Below are 24,521 nucleotides of genomic sequence, written 5' to 3' on the forward strand. Positions count from 1 at the left end.
TGGATCCCAACTTTGCTGCTTACTAGCTATGTGACCAGTATCCAAAGATACTGGAGTGGTTCAGTATCCAAAGGTACTGGAGCTTTGGGGGATGAGTAGACTAGACAATCACCAGCACATATCCTTGTTAACTCTAAGTGATTCTAAGGCACAGGTCTCTGATCATCATTGCCTTGCTCAAAAATTACCAATGGGCTCTCACTGATGACAGGATGAAATGTAACATTCCTTAGCCTGGTATTTTAAGGCCTTCCACAACTGGACTATCTTTCCAGTCTTATTTCATACTATTTGCTTTCATGTACTTTATTTTTCAAAATGAATGGCTCACTGTTCCCAAATTTAACTTAGCCTCTCCAACATGGAATATAGTCCACCCTTAGGTCTGATTGTTAAAGACTTTTCTCTTTCTTCAAGGTCCAACTGCTACCTCCTCCATGGAGTCTTCCCTGGTCCTTTCAACCAAAAGTGATCTCTCCTTCCTCAAATCTTTATAAAGTACTTTGTATTTTTCCTGTGCCCCTATCACTCTTTATCTTGTAATATGCTTATTCACATTCAACAAACAGTGAGCTTCTATTGTGTTTAAGGGACTATATACATATTTTGCATAATTAGACTCCTTGAGTACAAGGATTGATTCATTTTTTATATTTATGTTCTAATTGCCCAGTAGAGTTCTTTGTTCATTTTAATAAGAATTTATTTAGCTGAGTTAAGTAATACTACATCCTGGGAGCTACTGCTCAGAATGACCACCCTCATAGAAAATTATGAGGCTCTGAATCAGATAAGCAAGAAGGTGGCCTTGAATTTTACACCCTCTGGTTAAGAAGAAATTTAAATAGAACATTCTGTTCCCCAAGCATTCTGGTTCACTATAGATTCACGGTAATTTCTCATTATGAACTCCATTTTGTTTTCTAAAGCCCTGAACCAGCCTCTTTGAATCCAAGCTGAATGTGTCAGCAGGGCAAAATGAAAGTCAAAGAGCAAATGTGACCTTAGGGTTCACTGAGAAGGAAAGTGGTCAGAAAGAGGCAGGTGAGCATCTTGCTGTACTGTTCTCTAGTCAACCTAAGTCTCAAGTATTGTGTTCAGTTTGGGACATCATTATTTCGGAAGGACAATTACAGAAGAGGATGTCCAAGAGGGTAAGAGGGAGACCATCCCATACAGGAACCAGCTGAAACAATTACAAATGTTTAGACAGAAGAAAAGGGGACTGAGGATGGAGGACATGAAAGCAGTCTTCAAATATATACTGGTAGAAAAGAGATAAGATTTTTTCTTCTTGCACCAAAAGGAACAAAATAGATAGAAATTGCAGAGAGGCAGATATCATTCAGTAGAATGGCTTTCTAATAAAGGAAAAACTTTTTAACAAGTGAAGTTGTCCAGTTATGGAATGGGAGGGAGTGGGTCCCTTTCACTGGAGGACTTTATTCAGAAGCTGTTGGGGACATTGAAGAGGCGAATTCTGCTCAGTTACAAGTTGGATTGTTCCTTCCAGCTCTGAAGTTTTGTGTCCTTAGGCAGGTCATCTTTTGCCCTTAAACTGAAACTTATAGTGTTTTCCAGCTTATAAGCTATGTTCCTCAGAACAGCCCTATGAGGGAGGTAGTGCAAGTATCATTATCCCCGTTTTACAGTTGAGGAAACTGAGGCTCAGAGAGGTAAAGGGACTTGCCCAGAGTCACACAGCTAAGAAAGCAGCAGAGACAGAACTTGACTTCATGTTTCAGGATGCCCAGTCCTGTGCTCTTTGCTCACTACCACACTGCCTCTCTCCCATGTGCAAAAGGATCAGTTTCTAAATAGTGGCTTAAGATATTCCCTAAAGTGTGCACTTAGGTATCTTTTAAGCCCTGAGTGACAAACCCAAACCCCTCACCACTCCCACCACGTACACATGCATATACACACATACACATACACACACACCCCAAAACACTTACACTTCCCCCCAACCCCCACTGTCCACCCCCGACCTGGGGTGTTGAAGGGAATCCTATTCAGTAGCTTATCCTCTGTCTTTGGAGAGCAATGACCTCAGCACCTCTCGACAGTCAATGTTCCCAGCAAGGTGGGAAGTAGAGGACTTTAGTCTTAGAATCCTCTGAGGTCACAGCACCTAATCACATTATCTTCTGTAATTTGGCTTGAGCTCAAATCCCAGGATCCCTGGGTGGGTAGATTGTATTGGGGGTGATAGTTGGAAGGAAGCAGAAGGCATTGACTCCCCAGATTCTCAGAGATCCCAATGCTTGTGTAGCATGGGTTCATTGGCCTGTGATGCTCAGTCCTAGAAATATGTTCAGATAGTGTCTGCCTGATTTTAGTTCAAGTAACCATGTGGACATTTGGGGGGAGTTGGTTTCTAACCATCTAGGACCAACAGGCTGATACTATGAAGTGACTAAAAGTCTTATAATTGAGAAGCCAGAAAAATGGATGACTCAGGAGTTGCAGAGACAGAACTATACTCCTTTCTTTTTCTTTTGTGCCTATAATAAGGCAACTTTTGAGTTACCTCTCAGGAGCTGGATGGGGGAAGGGCTTCCCTATCTCTTACCCTGACAATGATGGCTGTGAGCTCATGACTACCACCGCTGTCTCATATTTGCTTCCCCAATTAAGTGATAGAGCAGCAAACTTGAGATGGATATGCCCAGGCATTGACTTTGCGAATATTGCTAGGTCTGGAGACATTGTGGAGTGATAGCTGGCATCTTTCTCTCCCCTGAGACCTGAGCTGACATACTCTCAGTCTGGAGAAAAAGGAGAGGAGAATCATGTGGAATCTAACACTAAGATGTAGATCTGGACCTTTCTGATGACTCTGGATGAGAAACCTTTAAAGAGTATTTGGGATCTCCTCAAAAATGCAATTCAAGGAGAGCCAGCATGAGAATAACAGTGGTTTGAATTTTGAGGAGTTGAACAGACAATGGTTTCACATAAACATGGTGAAGAGCTCCCCACTGGACTGAGGGAAGCAGTTGCTGAGCATCTCATCGATAAGATGTATTAAATTTGTTGAATAACAATTGTCTCCAAATGTTACACCAAGCTTGGAATGATCTTTGGACAGCTATGGTGATCATTAAAGATGGCAAAATAACATGAAGAATGTCTACAATTGGAATCATTTTTCAAGATCAAATTGTATATTATGATTTATGTTCTTAGATCACTCATGATTGCAATCATTTACATGGTTGCAAGTCATGATTGCAAGAGTGAGGGAGGCTGCTTCCATTTTTATACACTCTCAGTCCCAGTTCAGTAACCACTGAGTCATCAGTTCTTCTGGCTCCACAGTCTAGTAGAAGACATTTTTTTCCCAACCCACGGCACCAGGCCTTGGTCCCGAGTGACCAGAAAATAGCTTTCTCCAGACTGAGATATGGTCTTAACATGGTCACTTGGATTGCAACCAGGAAGGAAACCTTTGAAGTTCACTCCAAGGACTGGCACTCCCTGGAAGGTCCATCCATGCTACCCTTCCAAACCTCTGGGATCTTCTGATGCTTAAAGTTCCAAAGTCCTTGAATCATTTGGGGCTGTGGGTTCTGATATCCCAAAATCCTCTTGAATTCCTGGGACCTCCCATGTTCCAGAACTGTTTGAAGGTGAAAATTCAAATGGCTAAAATCCTCAGTTTGAATAGGGTCTAAGGCCCTTGGTGGCTAGTTGATTTGAAGCCCCAGAAATTTCTGTAGTTGGAAGAGCCTTCAGAGTAGGACGTTCTAGAGTTCCAGAAATCCAACAGGAATGAATGTTCTAATGTTTCAGGATTGAGATCACAAAAACACAGAGCATTAGAAGGTCAGAGTACAAATGGGACCTTAAAAGTTGTCCAGTCTGACTTTCTTATTTTATAGAGAAGGAAAATTACTTGTCAAAAGTCACAAAACAAACTTGTAGTCAGGTATTCTCCAGCCTGAGAATCTTTTGGTTCTGGCATAAAGTATGCCTCTTCAGTGACTCCAGGGAACCACAGGAGTGTGACATCCAGGAGCAGTATAAACCATATTCCTCTTTAAGGGCCGGGGGAGGAGAGAGAGAGAGAGAGAGAGAGAGAGAGAGAGAGAGAGAGAGAGAGAGAGAGAGAGAGAGAGGTATTAGAAAGTAAACTGGGTGTGACTAATACTGAGGAAACAGGTAGGGGTGGAGGGCTAGTAACACTGGAGGGAACAAAGAATATATCTGAAGAGGAGTAGCATATGTCTAGAGAGGTGAGAAAACTGGGGGATGAGGTAGGGGAGGGGCTTTTAGAAGGGTATATTGATTAAGCCGAGGAGGGTGGGGTTAAATAGAAAAGGAAGGGATCTTTAGAGGGAAGGGTAAAATAAGGAATAATGGGATAAAAAGATAATAGGAATAGGATGAAAAGAGACTGAGAAGGAAAATAATGAGTAAAAATAAGATGGAGGGGATTTCACAAATAGCAATTATAACTTAGAATGTTACTGAATATTATTTTCAAAAGCTTCAACAAAGAGCAAATGAGCAGAATGAAGAGAACACTGTATACAGTAACAGCGATATTGTTTTAAGAATGACTTTAAGTGATTAAGTTATTTTGTCTATTATAAATACCCAAATTAACTGTAAAGGACATATGAAGGAAGATGCTATCTGCATCCAGAGAAAGAACTGATAAATAAAAGTATATATATATAATTTTATACACACACACACACACACACACATACACACACCTATTTGTGTCTAATAAGATGATGGAGAGAAAAAAAGAAATTTATATAATATAAATTATATATAATTATATAATATAATATAATAATATATTTATATATAAATATATAAATTATATAATATATAAATTTATATAATATTTTTGTTGTATATTTGAAAGGAATAGAGGGTTGTGCACAGTAGATTTGCAGCTTCATGTGCAATCATCTTTTTATTGTATTGTATTATGTAAATGCTTATTTTATTCCATAAGTTAAAAATAAAATAAAGTGACGGCAAAGGCCATCAAATGGTGTCATAGAGGAGTAGTCATGAAATGAATTCCCGGTGTCCACAAAGGAGGCATTTGTGGAGAGGACTCATAGCAGGGGATGCCATAGAGGGAGAATCATGGGATTTAGGAAAGAGGGGGTCACCTGTTCTTGGGGCCATGGCCTCATTTTCCCAATAATTGCCCTGGGCGTGCCTTCTCCAGCTTCTTCCTTCTTTCTGCAGGGATCTCTTGCAAACTAATACCATGGTTACTGGCCCTAGGGAAATTAAAATAACAAAAAGAATAATCTCTTACATCCATAGAGAGGGCTTAATACTTTTTAAATTATTTTAAAATTTTATTTATTTATTTTATTTTTTACTTTACACTTTCTAAACACCTCCACATACACTATCTCTTTTGTTTCTCATGACACACTAATGAGGTAACTTATTATCTCTATTTTACAGATGGTAAAATTGAGACTGAGAGAAAAATAATTGGTCCAAGGACACAATTTAGATTAGAACCCAGGTCTCCTGACTCCTAGTTCAGTGGTTGGGGTAGAGGAGAAGTAGAAGTATCAGAAGGTGAAGGGAGATAGAGATGGAGTGGAGCAGAGGGAACAGGAAGTACAAAGGCAGTAGCCTCTGTCCATAAGATCATGGGCCCCGAAGATTATCTAGTTCTTTTATTTCCCAACATTTATGCTCAGGGACCTCTAAGAGAGATGTAGAGAAATCAGAGAGGATGGTAATAGTGAGAGGGGACCATCAAATCCTCCCTCAAGCTTTTGCACTTACAATCCTGACATCTCTGTGGGTCCCAACCCAACCACCCTTTCCGTGGCCCAAGCCCACTCACCCTGGCTGCAGGTCAGGAGGGGTAGGAATAGGTTTGTCAAATCCTTTTCTTCCCACAAGCCAGTAGGTATTCTCTACGCCTTTTCCCTGTGGGAAGGCAATCAGAGTAGGTCTGGGATTAGGTGGAAGGTTAGCACAGTGTTCTGAGGACAACAGTGAAAGAGGCTGGATCTGGGGAGGAAGTTCCAAGCCAGTAGGAATAGGGGAGAGTGGGTTCCAGTGAAGTGGAGAGTAGTAGCCAGGGAGGAGTCTCAGACCAGGGGGCAAGGCTAGCCCAAAGACCAACGGGGGTGTTATCTTGAAGCAAAGGTTGAAGATGACTTTACATTAGTCTAAAGCAGGGCTGGGGAACCTTCAGTCTCAAGGTCACGTGTGACTGTCTAGTCCTCAAGTGCGGCCCTTTGACTCCAAACTTCACAGGACAAATCCTAAGGGGATTCAAAGGGCCATACTTGAGGACCTAGAGGGCCACATGTGACCTCAAGGCCTCAGGTTCCCCACTCGTGGTCTAGGATGTGAGAGGTGTTGGGGGAGAGGGGAGGGAGCAAGAGTGGTCTGGTAACCTGGGGAATGTACCTGGGATAGGAAGAAGATTGGATATTTATTGAGAATACTAGGGAAAAAGTTAGAAAGATTGTAATGAAACTATACTACCTGATATGTTTGCAAACACTCCATGAACTATTTAGGCATCTTTAAAAATTAGGATGCAGTCTGCATAATATGACTAACTCAGAAGCAGGTTAATGTACAATTCTTTTTTAAAATGGGTTTTCATGTAGAGGCTCATTCTTTCATCAGAGTTTTAAAAAAATAAAAGAATATTGTTTGCTTTTCTGGAGAGAGAGAAAGAGAGACAGAGACAAGAGAGACAGAGAGATAGCTAGACACAGAGAGAGAAGAGGTGGAGGGGACATGAACTCTAGGGAAGATGTAGCAGTCAGGCCAAAGGTTTTCAGAGGGGGCAGTCCCATTATGGGAGCAATTCTATAGTAGGGAAAGGGAACAAGCATTTATTAAGCACCTATTACAGGCACTTTACAAATATTATCTAATTTAATCCTTATAACCTGGGAAGTGGGTACTATTCTTATCCCCATTTTATAGTAGAGGAAACAAGCAGATGGAAGGTAGGTAACTTGTCCAAGGTCACACAACTAGTGTACAATGCCTAGCACACAGTAAGTACTATATAAGTGTTAGTTATGATGAGGAGGAGGAGGAGGGAAGATTTGAACTCAGAGCTTCCTGACCAAGTCCAGCACTCTCCACTGTACCACTAGTTACTTCTGTAAGGCATTACCTTGAGTTCTGTTCTGCCTCTGACTTCTACCTGGAATCCCTCATTCAAACCTTGAAGAATATTCACTGTGCTCATGTTCACATGGATTCGATAGGCTGAGGGGAAAGCAGATTAAGAGTGCAGAACGCACTCCAAAATCCCTAACCCCAAACTCCTCCTTAGTATCCCATTATTTCCTGCTTCTCCCAAAGCTGGTTTTTTAAAACACTTCTCTTAGTTCTACCCCTTCCCTGATTACAGCAAGCCTTCCTTATTTCGCTTCCCACCCCCAAGATGTCCAAGCCTCCACCCTGGTCCCAGCTCACGTAGCCCTGTGGACTCCATTCGAGAGGCCGTATTGACAGTATCTCCAAAGAGGCAGTAGCGAGGCATGGTGAGGCCCACCACTCCAGCCACACATGGGCCTGATTATAGACACAGGGTGGCACAAGGTCATAGAAATTCATAGAGACATGGAACAGAGAGAGAACAGAAGGTGTGTTGTTAGCAAACAGAACCAGTGGATTTTAAGGGGATTTGGGAGAGGCTAAGGTAGAAAGGTTATTCCTGGTGTGGAACCCAATAAGATAGTTTGGGGAGCTCTGGAGATGAAAAAAAGTTTATTAGCAATGGGTGGGAGTTCTTGGTGGGTGAGGTGATTACCAGAATGCAGGCCTATGCGGATGCGTACAGGAACTTCAGGCATATGGCGCATGCGGAAGGAGCCCACAGAGCTGAGGATATCCAGTGACATGTTGGCAATCTCTGCTGCATGCCTCTGCCCATTCCGCTTGGGTAACCCTGAAGCTACCATATAGGCATCACCAATTGTCTCCACCTTCAGGGAACAAGACAGCCAACAATGAGCAATCCCCAACTCCCTGCTTAGTGGCTGATTTCCATAGAATCTTCCATTCTATTCTGGTTTCTTCCATCCCATAGGTCCTTCCAGGCCCAAATAGTCAATATTGATCCCACTCCCCTGCTTAAGTTGAAGTTCTCACTCACTCCCCCCACAACTGCTATGGAATCAAAAAGAAAACTGGGTCTCCTGAGTATGTAGCATCCCTCTGGTCCTTTTCTCTAAGGCCTTCACTCCCCATCTCTATCGCTCCATGTTCCCAACCTTGTAGACATCATGGGAACCAATAATGGCATCAAAAAGTGTGTAGAGGTCATTGAGCAGATCGACAACTTCAATGGGCTCACTCATGGCTGAGATAGTGGTGAAACCAACAATGTCACTGAAGTACAGAGTGACCTCTTCAAAATATTCAGGCTCTACTGGGATTCCTAGCTTCAGAGCCTCAGCCACAGACCTGGGGAAGAGAGCACAGTGAGTACAGAGCTGGAGGGGTCCATTCAGCAAACACCATTGTTGGTAAGTGCTGGGAAACATAGCCCCTGCCCTCAAAGAGCTCACCATGAGAACAGGGTAGACAAGATGTCATACAAAGTGCTATGGGAATTCAGAAGGGTCAGAGATCATCCCTAATGGGGAAGATCAAGGAAGGCTTCATGGAGGATGTAGCATCTGAGCTAGATCTCAGGGAGCACCTACCTGTCACAGGAAACAGCATGACAGATGTGGGATATGTTTAAGGAGCAACTAATAATCTAGTTTGCCTGAGGGAGGAGGGAATTATACATAGCTTGTATCTGTGTGGGACGGTTAAGGCAGAGTGTTGTTGTATCTAGGACCTCAGTCATCTCCATGGGAGAGGACAATAAGAAAAAGGAAAGAGTTGGATTAAATTATCTCCAAGGTGCCTTCTAGCTCAAGATATTCTATGGTTCAAAGAAAGCGCAAGGGGTGATCTATCCTCAAGGACTTGGCCACTGACTTGAGGTGAGGAATATAGATAGAATCCCTGTCCTCAAAGTCTGAGCCCCTGTCCTGGTATGGCTCAAGGCAGAAGCCACATGATGGATGGTTGAGAATCACATGGTAATTTTCACAGTTAGAAAGGATTTTAAAGGTCATCTAGTCCTTCACCTTCATTTTACACCTGAAGAAAGTGAGACCCAAGAAAAATGACATGGCTTGCCCAACATCCTAGAGGTAGCAAGCACAGGAAGAGCTAGGATTTGAACTTAGGTCTTTTAATTTTCATATCTAGAGCATTTTCTTTAGCATTACTGACTCTCAGATAAGCAAGCCTTAACTCATCCCACTTACCCATGTTCCTATCATTCCCCTGGATGCTTGTGATCAGCTGTCTTCAATATATTCAAAACCTCCTGCCTCTTTCCAGCTAGGTCCCATTTAGCGCCAATAATACATCTTGAGACATTCCCATTATTTGAATTCATACTGCATATTTCCATTGGGCTTGAACCAATGATCATATTTTGCATAATTATAACTTTGAATAGCCCAAAATTAAATACATGCTGATACCTCATGGGATTCATTATTTGCATTAATCAGGATCCAGCTATGCAGTCAAATTCTGATGCTTCTCAGAGAGAACCCTAGTCAAAATTATCCAAATATCCATAACTGCTAGAGAAGTTCCAAGATTGAATCTGGTCTATTTGATCCTGGTGCCTGTTATTCATGCTCACCCATCCCTCATACCCTGTCCTCACCCTGCTCTTTGGCATGTCCTCCACCCACAGCCATTCACTAAAGTGTCCCCGCACAGCCACTCACGGAGGTAGCATCTGAGTGAGCAGTTTGTCAGTCTTCTGTTTCTCAAGCTCTAGCTCCTCTGTCCGCTCTCGAATCAGATCCTCCAGGTTGCTGGAATATTGTTCCAGCATCCGAAGCATGGAATCGATGATGTTTGTCTTTCGGCCCTTGTTGATGTTCTTGAACTTGAAGGTAGAAGGTAGGGACTCAGTCTCCCAACAATCCAAGGGCTGCAGCCCTAATCCTCTCCCAACCTCAAACTCCTCGTCTTACTCCATCACCCCCTACTCCAACAAGGATTTTTCTCCCTTTTTCCCTTTCCCCAGCAGTTTAACCAGTAAAGTCAGACCTTCCTTTTCTCTCCTATCAATTCCTGTTCTCACAGACAGATTTCCTTATGTCTACAAGCTTTGAGCCTAGCCAGGATAAAGCATTTGTTTGAAAATTGTGCTCTCTTCCACTTTCATTGCTTGTGTTACTGTCTGCTGATGGCTTGCAGCTGTGACTACAACACATATAGCATAAAATAAGTTCCTATGGGCACAGAGAACACAATTTTCTGCCATTAAAAATATGTGCACTTACAAAAAGGGATATTAAAAAGCATCCCCTATTGTTCCACCCATGTGTTGTGACTTAGGCAGCTGCCTACCTTACCTAACCTATCCACTTCTAGTCTTGACTCTAACTTTCTGGGCCTCCCCCCTGAGGCACTAGACATGTGCTGTACACCTGTTAAACCATCTACCTTAATGTCTCCCTCAACCCCCAATCACTGGCTGAGTGCAAGATTACACTAATCCTTGGCTATGAGATAAGGGGCTATATATTCCTGGGATCCCCCCAGTCCCTGACCAGGGCAAAGGTTTTATCCATGGTGGGCCTTAGGTCTGGCTGCTCTGCCCAGCACTGCTTCATGAGCTGGATACACTCCATAGGGGCCTGGTCTACAGACACTGAGGGCCGGCACATTGGTGGAGGGCTCTGCACTTTTTGGACAATCTCTGTGGGAAAAGAGAGCATAGAATCCAAAATCTAAGTACCAGTCCAAAATCATCCCTGATCCCAACTCATCTAAGAATGACTTCTGGGAAGTATGCATGAGAAAAGGCTGGGGACAATGATAGAGAAGTGAGTGTGGTGTTAAGGGAAATGGGTTTTTGAGATCCATTGAAAAGAGATTGAGATTTTGAGGAGGTTAGGGGCCTAATGAGGGAGATTGGAAAGTTGATAGCGAGGGACCAATGGACATTATAAGGCTAGGAGCTGGGGTTCTGGGGGATACTTCTTTGTAGATGAGTTTCAATAGTGTGTGTTGTATGTGAGGGTGTGGGGACCCTAAGGACACTGTGTCATTTTGGCCTTGGAGGTCTAGCCAAGGATAGGCTCAGATGCTTTAGTGTGCCAGCTGAGGCTGGTAATGCCCAACACTCCCAATGTCTCTAAGATAGCCTGTCCCCAACCAGAAGTGAGGATTACATTTTAACTTTGCCCCATGGAGATCCTATACCCCATCCTAGCAATCCAGGGAGGCACAGTTCCCCCCCAAAAGTTCCCAAATAGTGAGATAGGCTCCAGTGTGAGGAAACGGGCCTCAGAAAGAGTGAGAAAATGGGGCTCCAAGGTTTGAAAAGGCTCATTGGGTTAGGGGTAGTGTCTATGCCTTTAGGGATGAGTTCCAGGTTAGTATCCCTGGGAGTGAAGGGAGGTCAAAGGGAGTGCCCAATTAGACCGCAGGACTGGGAAAGTCCCTGTGTAAGTGAAGAGGTCTTCCTGCTGACTTCCTCCCCAAAGAACAAACCCCAAATGGAGGTCGGGGAAGATACCCTCAGGAGTCAGCTCCAACATGGCATAAGGCTCACAGCGGCATACTACTTCTTGTATGATGATGCCCAGGCTGAACACATCTCCCTGCACAGTCCCCTGTCGTTCCAAAGCCTCATTACGAAGGAGTTCAGGAGCTGTCCACAAGCGATCTTAGTGGGAAGGGGGGGGGGGGGTCACAGGATAGGGAGGGAAAGGAAAACTCTTAACATAGGATTGAGAGTCAAAATCAGGATCCCAGGATATCACTCCCGGTTTCTCCCCAACTCACTAATGTCCCAGGTCCCATGATAAGTTTTTACTACTGTCAGGAGACTTGTTTCTCCTAGAATCAGAGAGTTGGAGCTGGGGAAAGAGACCTCAGAGATGATCAGGTCCAATGCCCTGATTCTCCAGAGGAAGAAATTGAAGCCAAGAGAGGGAAAAAACCCAGCCTAAAGTCATAGATGTTTCATAGCTAAGTCGAAACTAAGGAATGTTTTGGTGTTCTTTGCACCAAAATTCTCTAACAGCCTCTTCCACTGGAGGGGAGTCCTCACTCCCTTAGACATAGACCATAAGATGTTAGAAAAAGGAAACTTAATGATCTATTCCAAGTTTCTCATTTTACCTTTCTGAGGATTTCCTCATCTGTAAAAAGAAAGGAGTAGAGGGGGAAATGGGTAGATTAGGTGATCTCTAAGGTCATTTTTACCTAGATGGCGTGCCAGCCCCTTATTCTCATCATGTCAAAAACTGAACTTATCTTCTCAAGGAAGCTTTCCATGGCCCCAAAGTGGGCAATAATCTTATTACCCTCAGACTAAAGAGACGACTTTTTTTTTGTACCTCAGTGATACGCTTAGCTGTACTAGTTCATATTATAGTAATATATGGATCCCATATGTATTTCCCCTGACTGTAGATTCCATCATGACCAATATTGTCTCTAAATTATATCTCCTTCCTAGAGGAAGTGTTGTGTAATGGCTAGAAGCTGCCCTTACTGTCAAGTAGACCTAGGTTCTTCAATTCCAAGGATATAAGCTGTGCCCAGGGGTAAGTCCCCTTTAACCACTTGGTTTCCTCAAGCAACTCTGTGAAAGGCTAAGTTACAAAAGTTACATGTCAGCATTAGTGAAGGGGGATTCTACACTGAGACTTCCAAACGCACATATCAATCAAATCACTAATCCAGACCAAAAGATACACATAGTTTCTTCCCATATCTAGCACTGATGTCTACACTCAGGAGACACTTAATTTGCAGAATTGAATTGAGCTCTATCTCTGCTCAGCCAGATTAGTTCCCCTTCCCAATAATGACTTTAATGTCTGTTATTACTGTTCTCCTTGGCACAGAGAGGGAAACTAATTTGCCTGAGAATGTGTAGCTGGTCAGTGGCAGAGCTAGGAATAGGACCCAAATCTCCCGATTTCCGGCTAGCTGGGTCTTTCACCTTTGCTTTTTGCAGATTGATAAGGGGAAGCATAGTACCCCCTTTTCCTAAACTGCTCTGGAACTAAGCTCACCTTTACTGTTGCATGAGAAACTCTGGGGACTTCTCACTTTCTAGTTAGGCTTTGAGGAGATTTGGAGATGGGGGAGATGAATTCCTACCCTGGATCTAGGGAACTGAGGAAAGGTCCTTGGAAGTAAAAGCCCATTCAGTGGGCTTCTCTGGTTGTGGTCTTGGGGTGTACAAAAGGATGTTGAGTGACAAGGACACATTATAGTTTCAGAACTAGTAGGGAATTTAAAGATTATTCAATTTGATCTCTTTAATTTATAGATGAGAAAACTGAGATCCAGAAAGGGAAGTTGACTTGTCCAGTGTAGTAAGCAAGCAGTAAGTAACAGAACTAAAATCAAACCCAGACCTTTAGAGTCTAATTCCAGAGCATTTTCTAATATAACATCGCTGTGGGATAGCTATGAATAGTACCTTGGAAGGGATAAAGGCACTTGGAAGAGTGACTGAAAACAGAAATGCAGACAAATAAAAGGTCCCTGGGGTCAAGGAGAAGGGGAATTGTTAGGGAACAAGGAATATGGGGACATTTGGGAAGGGCCTGTACCCTCAGCTTGGGGAGGCTCCAAGGACACTCTCTGAGCCTCCAGCAACCGTCCATGACCATGATCTGTGATCTTGAGCACGAATCTCCCATCCACCACACAGTTCCGGGACTTGAGTCTCCCGTGGGCAACCCCACGATGGTGCAAATAGCGTATGCCCTTAGAAGCAGCAAGCATTAGAGGTTCACTGAGAGTGGGGTGGATATAACCACAGCCCCTAGTTCCCAACTCAGGATCACCACTGCCTGACTGTTCTGGTTTCCCTTAAGTCCCTTCCTCTGCATCCTCCCAGAACACCTCTCCTTCCTACTCCCATACCTTAATGAGATCGAGCAGAAGAGAGGATTTGAACATCCAGTCAAGTTTTATGTCCCTCTGAGTGAGCAGATCTTGGAGGGATCCTCGAGAGCAGTACTCAGAAACCACAGCTAGGATGCCCCCTCCAGGACCTCCTGATCCAGTCCCTTCCATATTCCCAGCCAGGAAAAGCCCCATATAGAGAGCTACATTCTCATGGCGGAGCTCCCGTAGCTATGAGATTTGAGAGTTGGAAAGAAAAAAGGCAATTAGACTTTAGGGGAGGGGGGATTTTCTGATTAGGGATGGGGCTAGGGAGGGGAGAATGAGACTGCCAAAGGACTTTCTGCCTTAGGGAAAAGGAAAAAGGGAGAGAGATGTGTGGGAAGTCTCTCACTACAGATTCCTTTTCCAAAGAGAGAAAGCTTTCTGTGAAAGTCCCGATGAGAGGGGAAGGAGGAAGGAGGACCATCAGGATGCTATTGGGTTTATAGGGGGGAAGGGCAAATAAAGGGAGGCTTGGGACAGAAGGTGAAGGTAGAACTCTTTCCTACCTTCTAATCTTAGATTTTGCTAATTCAGCAGAAGATGTTGTGTTATTAGACAGTTAAACCTATTTTACTAGATTGTAAACTCCTTCAGGGCACAGGGCATCCATCCATTCATTAGTTCATTCAATGATGCCTTGGGAACATTGGATCTCTCTCCTACTTCCCTAACCTTTCCTCACCTTGGAGAAGGCCGTCTTGGTTGCAGGACGAATTTCAGTATGTTGATCACCTGGAAACTTCTTCAGCCAAACCCAGTCTCCCTGGAGCAGAGGAAGTGGAGAAGAGGGGATCAGTATTTAAGCACCCTTCTGCCAAAGGACAGAGATGCAAAATTTCCACATTTTTCCTTGGAATCTCTTTAATTTTTTTCATTTTTTTTCAGTGATTGAAAATATGTTTTCTCTCCCTCTTTTCTCCTTGTAACAAATGTGTAGTCAAGCAAAAAAACAAAAAACCAAAACCATCATTGGCCAAGGCCTTTATGTCAGGAGAGGGTTAGCCATACAATTGTTCCTCTGAAATCAGGGTTACTCATTGCAGTGATCAGAGTTCTTATGTCTTTCCAACATGTTTGTCTTTATAGTGTGGTTATTGTAGAAATTATTCTCCTGGTTCTACTGGTTTCTTGCTGTACTATTTTATACAAATCTTCCCAGACTTTTCTGAAACTGTCCCTTTCATCATTTCTTATGGACAATAGCATTCCATTATGTAGGTGTTATTGTTTAGTCATTTTCAGTAGTGTCTGACTCTTCATGACCCTACTTGGGGTCATCTTGGTAAAGATACTGGAGTGATTTGTCATTTCCTTCTCCAGATCATTTTGCAGGTGAGGAACTGAGGCACATAGGGTTAAGTGACTTGGGTCATACAGATTTGAACTCAGAAAGATGAATCTTCTTAATTCCAGATCTGTCACTCTATCCACTGCACCACCTAGTTGTTTATTTAATAATAGGAATTAATAATATGATGATTCTTCTATTATCTTCCCCATTCCCTCCTGTGCCCTGGGAAAATGGGGCTCCATATCTAAAATTTTGCTTTACAACCAACTAACTTGTCTGGAACACATTCATTACACAGATTACTGGGAACTGGATTCACACATCATCATAGTAATCATCACCATAATTTTCACATCATTATCATCTGTGGGCTACTTGATTATTACTGAGTTATCAATCATCGTCAGTCTAGAGGCAGCCTAGAAGAAGAGAGTTTTGTGTTCGGCCGTCTCTGACACTGCCCATCACTTAACCTTTATAATTCATCCTAATCATCACCTTACTGAATCATCATCATCATTATCTTGTGCTCATTACCCCAGCAGAAAGAACTCTGAAGGAGTTCTAGACCTAGATGCTGATCCTGACTATGCCACTGATTAGCTCTATGATCATGTCTAAGTCACTGCCCCACTCATCAGCCACACCCTCTGTAAAATGAAGAATTGGACCTAAATGACTTCTAATTCTGTGGTGCTGAAGCGTGCTATTCTGGACTTCCCCTATCTCCTTCCCCCTTCAACCCTCCGACCTTCTCCCTGTGCTCTCTCCCTTTGCAATCCCATCCTTTCCTGCAACTTCATCAAATTATTCCTTCTGTGTGGATAACCCCCAGATCCATATGTCCAGCTACTGAGATGTATTATGGTACATGGGATCGGAGGTTAGATGGTGTGGTGGATAGAGTGAGAGGTCTGGAGGCAGGAATTCTCATCTTCCTGAGTTCAAATCTGGCCTCACATACTTACTAGCTTCGTGACCCTGGGCAAGTCACTTAATCCTGCTTGCCTCAGTTTCCTCATCTGTAAAATGAGCTGGAGAAGGATATGGTAAACCATTCTAGTATCCTTGTCAAGGAAACCCCAAATGGGGTCAAAAGGATTTAGACATGATGAAACAACTGAACAATAATAAAAGGGGAAAGAATGCCAGACTTGGAATCAGAGAATCTAAAGTTGAATCCTTCATGCCTTTACCTTTGACCTCTCTGGGCCTTAATTTCTTCATCAAAAAGTTAAGGGGTTTGGTCCCCTTTGCTCCCTCCTGATGGAAGGAGGGAGAGGAGGAGCAGTCAGAGGGACTAAACATCAGAATTGTGTCTTTCCTAAAACTCCTGGGCTATTGGCAATCAAAGTCTGAAGACGTAGCCACATGAAAATTGTTCTATTACATACTGATTTATTCCACTTGTTGGTTCTGAATCTGTGGGTTAAAACTATGGGCAGAAAAATCAAAACAAGTGGAAAGGGAAGAAAACTAACGTTTCTTTCCAGCCTTCATTATATTCCCCTGTGAGCTCCACATGTATGTCCATTCTGCAAGCATCTCTAACTTAAAACTGAGCTCAGCAGCATTTTAACTGTACCCTTTCCCCCCCTTATAAAATGGAGCTTTCCTCTCCATTTCTATGCTCTTATAAAAGGCCAGTAAATTATCTCTGAGGCTTCTCTTCTCCTTCATGAATTTATATTAGAGTCAGAAGGATTTGGGTTCAAACCCTGCCTGTGTTACTTGGGTTACTGTGGAAAAATCACTTAATGTCCCTGAGCCTTAGTTTCCTCATCTATAAAATAGTACTTGTAGTATCAACCTCACAAGGCTGTTGTGAGATTCAAATTAAATCATTTATGTAAAACACATTGCCCTGTATAAATGTCAGTTTCTAACCTGACAGATATTGACTGTGTGTCCCTGGTCAAGTCACTAAATCTCTTAGTGGTCTAGGCAGATTTCTAAGCCTCTTTGTTGAAGAGGAGGTGCTGACCTGCATTAGTAGGGGGAAATTCCTCATCTGGGAGTTTCCTATACTAATGAAATCACAGGTCCAGTGTTTATCCATATAAATGTAAGCAATTATTATTAGAGTCATAGAAAAATTGCTTTCATTGTGTTCAATGGAATTCAGACAGAAACAGTTCTGGGAAAAATCATTAAGCTCCAACGTGGGAATTTGTTTTGTTTGATTGTGCTTTTTGTTACAAGGGTTTTGTTTTCTTTTTCTTTCTCTTCCTTTTCCCCTTAGTGGTTTGAGGGAGATGGAAGGGGAAAAAAAGAAATGCTTGAAAATGGAAATAAAATTTAATTAAATTAAAGAAAGAAAAGTCAGTATTCTACTGGTATTCTTTTATATCTACTGTTCTATGGGCTATTGCACTGCTTTTTCTAGCTAGAATTAGCATGTAAGTTCATCTTTGTAGGATCAGTGAACGAATCCTTGGGACAACCCCAGTAATAGAATCATAGGGGTGATATGTTCTTTAACCTGTTCCTAAATGATTTTTATTTCTTCATCTAAGTCCCTGCATTTTGAAAGTTTTTCATTCCACACATTTTGGACATAGGAGTCTTTGGTATGACAACATGTTTTAAAATATTTTCTCCTTAAGAACAATGACTGTTTGTTCTTAAGATTTTACGGATTAATGCTATGTCTGGGTAACAATGGGCAACAGTTCATCCTGTGATAACACTCCAGGTTCAGTACAGTATATTGATTGACCAAGGATATTTTGAGGTCTGTATTTGTAGTGAAAGGAATTTGTTGTCTTTTAGACCATGAAAGACATTGGTTTCTGGAAAGTATAATTCTAACCACCAATTTGCTGTTGTGTTTATTAACATCAACAATAATTAGCTTCAGAGTTAAGAAAATTGGAGTTCGAGTCCTGCCTCTGAAATACAGTATCCTTGAGAACAGCTGAGACTCCTTGAGAGGCTTCTCCATGTCCTGAACAAACAACTCTCCAATAATAGTGTTAACCCCACTTTACGAAGTCAGGTAACAGAGCTTAAATGATTTGCCCAGAGTCACTCTGTTAGTGATTGCCTGAGACTGAATTTGAAGTTGGGTCTCCCTTGCTACAAGTCTAACACTCTGTCCAATGAGACATCTCTAAGGCTGTAAGTTGCCCAGCAGGTGCCAGAATTAGAGGGCTTTTCTTCATCAGGAGTTCCCTATACTGATCACAGATCTAGATTGAAAAAAAATTGTTATTGTTATACAGTCAGTCCCTATGTCTAGATGACCCCAACATATAAGGAACTTGTTCCTTAGCCATATCATATCTTATCTGGATTCATGGAATGAACCCTTAGTTGGTTTTTGGCAAACAGCCATTCACCTTCATAAAAGTGGTTATATATTGTGGGGCCAGAGGGGTTTGTATTTAAAACATAAGGTATCCTAAAGTCAGTGAGGGTTAATGTGAACGTATCAGTCTATCATGCATTAGGACCCTGGGGTACTACTATGAAGCAACTCCTTTATAGAAAAGTTGGCCCATAAACTTAACCATAGTACAATGGAAAGAACTGAATGTGGAATTATAGGTTCCCAGTTCAAATCCCAGTTCTGTTACCTACTACTTGTGTGACCCTGGGCAAATTACTTAACCTAAGTCACTGTAAGAGGAAGACTAGATGATTTCTAGTTTGGAAGGAAGTTAATGGAAGCAAGATTTCTTCCATTTTCAAATCTGTGATCCTATGATCTTCATGAATCATGAAAAGCAGCACTGCCATGTGTCACATGGCTCAATGTCACCATGGTCACATGGAAAAATAATCCTGTATCTTCTTACCTTTATGTAATTCAAAGTTAAAAAATAAATAAATGAAAGGTTAACTCTTGGTCGGGTAGAGTGCCAAGCTTGCAGTCAGGGAGACTAATCTTTTTGACTTCAAATCTGACCTGACATTTACTAGCTGTGTGACCCTGGGCAAGTCACTTAACCCTGTTTGCTCGGGTTCCTAATCTGCAAAAATGAACTGGAGAAGAGAATGGCAAACCACTCCAGTACCTTTGCCAAGAAAACATCAAATGGAGTCACAAAGGGTCTGAAACAACTGAACAGCAATGAACCATCCCTATAAGGACCATACTGACTTAGAATATCACATGTTAATATTATCTATGTTCTGTTGTATTTTTATTTATTTTCTTAACTATTTCTCAATTACATTTCAATCTGGGTCTGCTCTCTCCTGGATGTTGTAGGTTGCACAGGGGCAGCTAACTGCATGTTTGTCGCCTCTGCCCTAGGCAACTTTCTAATTGTAAGGAGACCTGCATGATTAGAGGTTTCCCTGTACCACGAACATCATAGAGCCAATCTCTATCCCTATCATTTATACTAACTGACTACACTTAAATGTGATTGAATTTCCAACAACATATTACTTTCTTCACAGATATGCTTAATTTTAGAAATATCTTTCATTAAAGAATCTCCATTATCATCAAGCAAAAGACTCCTGAAATCATACTATATCCATCCTTAAAGTTTTTCTGAAAATATACCAGCTTTAGACTCTTTGAGATAATAAAGGAGAAGAAGGATTGATACATGACCTTCACCTTACCAAGGGGAACTGGATTTGGAATTCAAGTTCAAGTCTTCATTCTGCTGTTCAATAGTAGCATGACCTTGGGTACTTACATTCCCTAGGTTTCATATGAGGGGGTTGGACTAGACTAGAGGGCCCCTAAGGTTGATTCAAAGGTTCTGGCAAAGCACATGAAACACTTCCTTTTGAATTTCTCTATAAATCAAGAAATTAATATTTTTCTAGTCTAAAAACTCTTTTCAGACTTTTTTCTGTTTGAAAACATGTAATCTAAGAACAGAATACTTTTCTTTAGGCAAATGGATTAAGGTTAGAAAGCAAACCTTGAACAAACCTTATCTTGTTAAATTCATTGGCTTTCCCAACCCCTGGAATGATTGTCTTGCTGCCTACTTAAAAGAAGAGCTCTCTTCTCCATTCAAAGGGCAGTATTCTATTTCTTATTCAGAATGGATTCTGGATAAGGTCACAGGGAAGGACACCCTTTCCATTCTTGAGGATGGTAGTCAAGGAAGGACTTGAATAGTTATTAAGTGAATATTATTCTATTTGCTGCAGTAGAATATTAATCCCAAAATGTATTTTAATACATTATGACATTTTCTTTGTTAAAGATTACTCTAAATATTACTTCAAATCATCTTTGGGGTAGAAAGGCATGTGCCTCTGGGGTAGTAGGGTGGGAGGGAGAGGGATTCATATCAATTTGGACACCGCTTTAAACTAGAAATGACTTGGATTTAGAGAAATGTTAAATTAATAAAAATTGTTTCTGGCAGACTTGTCCTGTATTCTTTCAGGGACAATCATTGAGACTAGGCTGGTTAAATTCTAGAAGCCTATTCCTGGAAATTTTAGGGGCAGAGGAAATCATTTTCTTTCTTCTAGGATCTGGAACTAATTTAGCCTAAGTGAGGTATGACTATCATACTCCTCCAGATTTGTCCTTTTTCTAACTGAGTAAATATTAGAACCACTCCCCTTAGGGAGGATTGACTTCCAAATGCTTGTTTAATTGTTCTGGCTCAGAAGTTAATAGTTGGAAAAGGCTGTACACACCATCTAGTCTCACTTCCTCATTTCACAAGTGAAGAAACTAAATCCCAAAGTAGAGAAGGGATTACTCAAGTATCATATAGCTAATAAATGGTAAAACTAGAATTCATACAAAATCCAGGTATCTGAGTTGACCTCTGAAGGCCATTACAATTCTTTATTCTGTATGGAGTCCAAGTTCCCTGTGGGATATTGACCCTTCTATGTAGACATTGCCGCAGAAACTTGGTTTGTAGGGATGCAGGCATGCTGGTGGCCAGAGTTCCCTTCATTGCGGGTTGGGTTTGTTTTTTACCTTAATGGAGCTTCCTTTTGGAGAAAAACCAGATGGCATCTTGGAGGAGGAAGAATGGTCCTGCCAGGGGTTACTCATCTTGCCAAGTCTATTAGGGAGCTAAAGACAACCCACCAGCACTCCTGACACCAAAAGCAAGTACAACAGAAGCAAGGCCTGGCCAGACCAGGAGAAGAAGTTATAGTGGATGTTGAGAGTAAAATTCAGCTCATTTCTTGGCCCTCTCCTGCCCTTGTAACCTCAGATTGCTGAATCTGACCACTATTTGTCTCCCTATTTTCCCTTCCAACCTGAGTGGAGGGATGAATGGATCAGCTGCCTATCATATTGTAGCCTTATATACCTCATTTAATGTATATCTGCATTTTTGTGATATACGATGATTCTATTAAAGTTTGATTAAGAGAGAGGAAGCTACCCAAAAGGGAGAAATTTTCCATAGTTCAGCTTAGGGTAAGGATAATGTGACTAGAGACAGAGGAATAGAGTTTCTACAATTTTAGTCATGTTACAGTATATATCACAGACTGCCTTTTTGAACCTGGAGAGAAACTTAACAAGGAAACAAACTTGTGGAGAGGAAAAGGGGGTTAGTGCAGTTTTGTCTAATTGACATTTGCTGCTTGTCAGGCATTAGACAGTTCTTTGTAACCAGAATGGGTCAACAATCCATGTAGGGTCCCCTTTCCATTTTACACATGGTTTGGCATTTGATAGTACTCAATGGCATTTTTGTGATGTGACCCTACTTTTATGATGTCCTTTAGGATTTATCAGATTTATAGATCTCTATAATCTCCTATATAACTTTTATCCCCAAAGTTTTTAAGTTTGGGCCTCTGCTTCCTCTTCTATAAAGTGATCCAGGGGTGATGTAAGGCTCAAATGAATATAAAGTCATTTGCAACTTATCATCATTATAGTCATCGTCAGGGCTCCAGTCTGGTGATGACTTCATTCCCTGAGCCTTCTACTGCCCTTCTACGAAGTTCATGAAATGTTCATAAAGCAATACAAGAATGAACTGGGAAATGTTTAATGGGGGGAGAGGGGAATCTATGCACATATGCTTTTACGTTTAATCTGTATTATTAACAGTTTAGACAATGAATGAAATAATAAATTAAACCTTAATTTGCATCATTTCTGAGGTATAAATATAAAATCATTGAAAATTTCTCAATCAGCTCCCAAGCCTGTTTGAGCTAGTTCCAACATATCCCTGTCAAGATCCTTCCTGGCTCTGCACTGTATTGTGAAGAGGTACCACTGTTATTGTAAAAGAGAATTGTATAAGTAGGTTGAGGAGGTGGGAGGGAGCTTAACTGAACTAGGAGGATGAATGAAACCTACAGAATGCAGCTGGAAAGAGCTAAAGAACATGTGTTATCAAGAGAACGAGATGAAAGGTGAAGAAACAGACAAAATGGAAGAGAGAGAATAGCCAAAGAAAGAAAGATGGTAGAATTCCATATGCAGGGTCAAGAGACAGAGAGAATCTTAGGTAGGAAACTCAACCTTTTCCTCATGAAGAACTACTCTGATTTTCCCAATGTCTTAGAGGGGAAGAATTTGGGGTGGGGGGAACAGGGAGGGTGAAGGAGAGAAAATGGGAGTTGGACTATCCTATAATTTTCAGTTTTTCTCTCCTTCATGTGAAGAGTCCCTGAAATGGGAAAGAGGAGAGGACTCTTTAGTAGCAATAGGACATGGGCTGCTCCTTTCCATCAACTCCTCAGGTTGGGGTGGAGGGAGAGGGTAAAGGAAGATATTGTCATTTGTGACCTTGAATATAAGAATGTAGTACCTTCCTATAATATCTATGTTAAACTTTGGAAGGTAGCAAGAATCTAAAGGCAATCAAAAATGGTCTTTTTTTTTTTTAATCTATTCCGGGAGAAAAGAGAGAATCAAAGAAAAGGATGTTGGGGTAGACAGGATGACGACTGACAACAGAAAGAAAGCAGAACTGTTTATTGTTATTTTACTTCTGCTTTTCCCACAACAAAGAAAATGGCATTCGTACTGGAGATGAGAGAACAAAATATACTAATAACTGCAAATATTCATGTGACACTTTAAAGTCTAAAAAGCAAAATAGAGAGTTGATACCTGATACCAGAGTCCTGATCACCCATTCTCATCAGAGGAAAGTTACCTGCTCCAGATAAATTATATTATCTGGTATTGAGAGAACTTGCAGGTACGATTGCTGAACCACTGTCAATGACACTTGAAAGACCATGGAAAATGGGAAAGATGGAGACTGGCAAACATTGTCATCATTTAAAAATAAAAAAGAAAAGAAAAGTGTCTACAAACTATAGACCAAGAAGTTTGATTTTAGTTACCAGGAAAGTTCGGTAATGGGTCATTAAAGAGATGAACCAGCTTGATTGGTGAATCACCAGTGGTGATGATGTGATGAATTATGGTGGAAATTCTATAACCGATAATTAAAGAGATGAACCAACTTGGTCGTTGAACCATTTTGATTATAGAGAGTCAGCATTTGCTTCATCAAGAATAGGTCATCTAAAACTAACCTCATTTCTTTTTCTGGACATAATTACTAAGCTGGTTGATAAGCAGGGAACTGTAGAATTGGTTTATCTATATTTTAGCAAAGTTTTTTTTATAAAATATACTATTCTTGTAGAAGAGGAGAATAGAATTAGATTGACGCAGAAGCGGTTGGATGATTTGGGGATTTTGGTGGACTAAAATGCCAATATAATGTAATGTGATGCCAGCAGCATAATATGGCAACATTAAAAAAAATGTTTTATTGGGTTAATGATCATAACAGCTAGCATTTATATAACGCTTTAAAATCATTAATAGCTTCACATATTAGAGGGTGATAGCAACGTTATACTCAGTCCCGTCACTCTCACCTTCCTCCTCTTCCTTTTACTCATGAGAAGCTGAATGAAGCTGGAGGAAAATCCACAACTTATACTGACTATAACAGGGTCTGTGGCCTCGAGGTCACATGTGGCACAGTTTCCTCACCCCTGGATTATAACATACCCATTACAAATTCATGTTATCCAACCTCAACTGGGTCCTCACTGTAGCAAGACAGTCCTTTTATCCTTTTTAAGTCCTTTTAGTTGATTCCCATCTCAAGCTCAACAGAAGCTACAACTTTTTCTTGCTTTCTCAACAACTTCTCCCCATCTCTCTTCCAGCTGAGGATTTTGCCTCTTATTTAACCTAAAAAATTAAGATCATTCAACTGGAGTAACCTCTTTGCCCATTCTCTTCATCTCAAAACCCTATGACATCATCTCCCACTCTCTCCTTTCCCTCAGCCTCTGGCAAAGA

At 41.5% G+C, this 24,521-nt stretch overlaps 1 protein-coding gene across 2 annotated transcripts in view; it reads right to left on the bottom strand.

The window, feature by feature from the left end:
* Positions 1-3,010: 3,010 nt before the first annotated feature.
* Positions 3,011-24,521, bottom strand: part of GUCY2D (guanylate cyclase 2D, retinal) — a 31,613-nt gene continuing 10,102 nt past the window's right edge. The window contains exons 7-19 of one of the 2 annotated variants that reach the window (XM_072641133.1): positions 14,666-14,746; positions 13,957-14,169; positions 13,641-13,797; positions 11,585-11,734; positions 10,614-10,762; positions 9,780-9,943; positions 8,250-8,442; positions 7,787-7,961; positions 7,450-7,548; positions 7,145-7,239; positions 5,843-5,928; positions 5,142-5,255; positions 3,011-4,043 (exon numbers count right to left, since the gene is read on the bottom strand). In XM_072641133.1, coding sequence (XP_072497234.1) covers positions 5,162-5,255; positions 5,843-5,928; positions 7,145-7,239; positions 7,450-7,548; positions 7,787-7,961; positions 8,250-8,442; positions 9,780-9,943; positions 10,614-10,762; positions 11,585-11,734; positions 13,641-13,797; positions 13,957-14,169; positions 14,666-14,746 — 1,656 coding nt within the window. In that variant the 3' untranslated portion in view covers positions 3,011-4,043; positions 5,142-5,161. Of the gene's footprint in view, positions 4,044-4,928; positions 5,256-5,842; positions 5,929-7,144; positions 7,240-7,449; positions 7,549-7,786; positions 7,962-8,249; positions 8,443-9,779; positions 9,944-10,613; positions 10,763-11,584; positions 11,735-13,640; positions 13,798-13,956; positions 14,170-14,665; positions 14,747-24,521 lie in introns of those variants that run through there. The other variant, XM_072641132.1, reaches the window with a different exon arrangement.

This window comes from Notamacropus eugenii, chromosome 2 (genome assembly GCF_028372415.1).
Source record: "Notamacropus eugenii isolate mMacEug1 chromosome 2, mMacEug1.pri_v2, whole genome shotgun sequence".
In the NCBI taxonomy this organism is placed as follows: Eukaryota; Metazoa; Chordata; class Mammalia; order Diprotodontia; family Macropodidae; genus Notamacropus; species Notamacropus eugenii.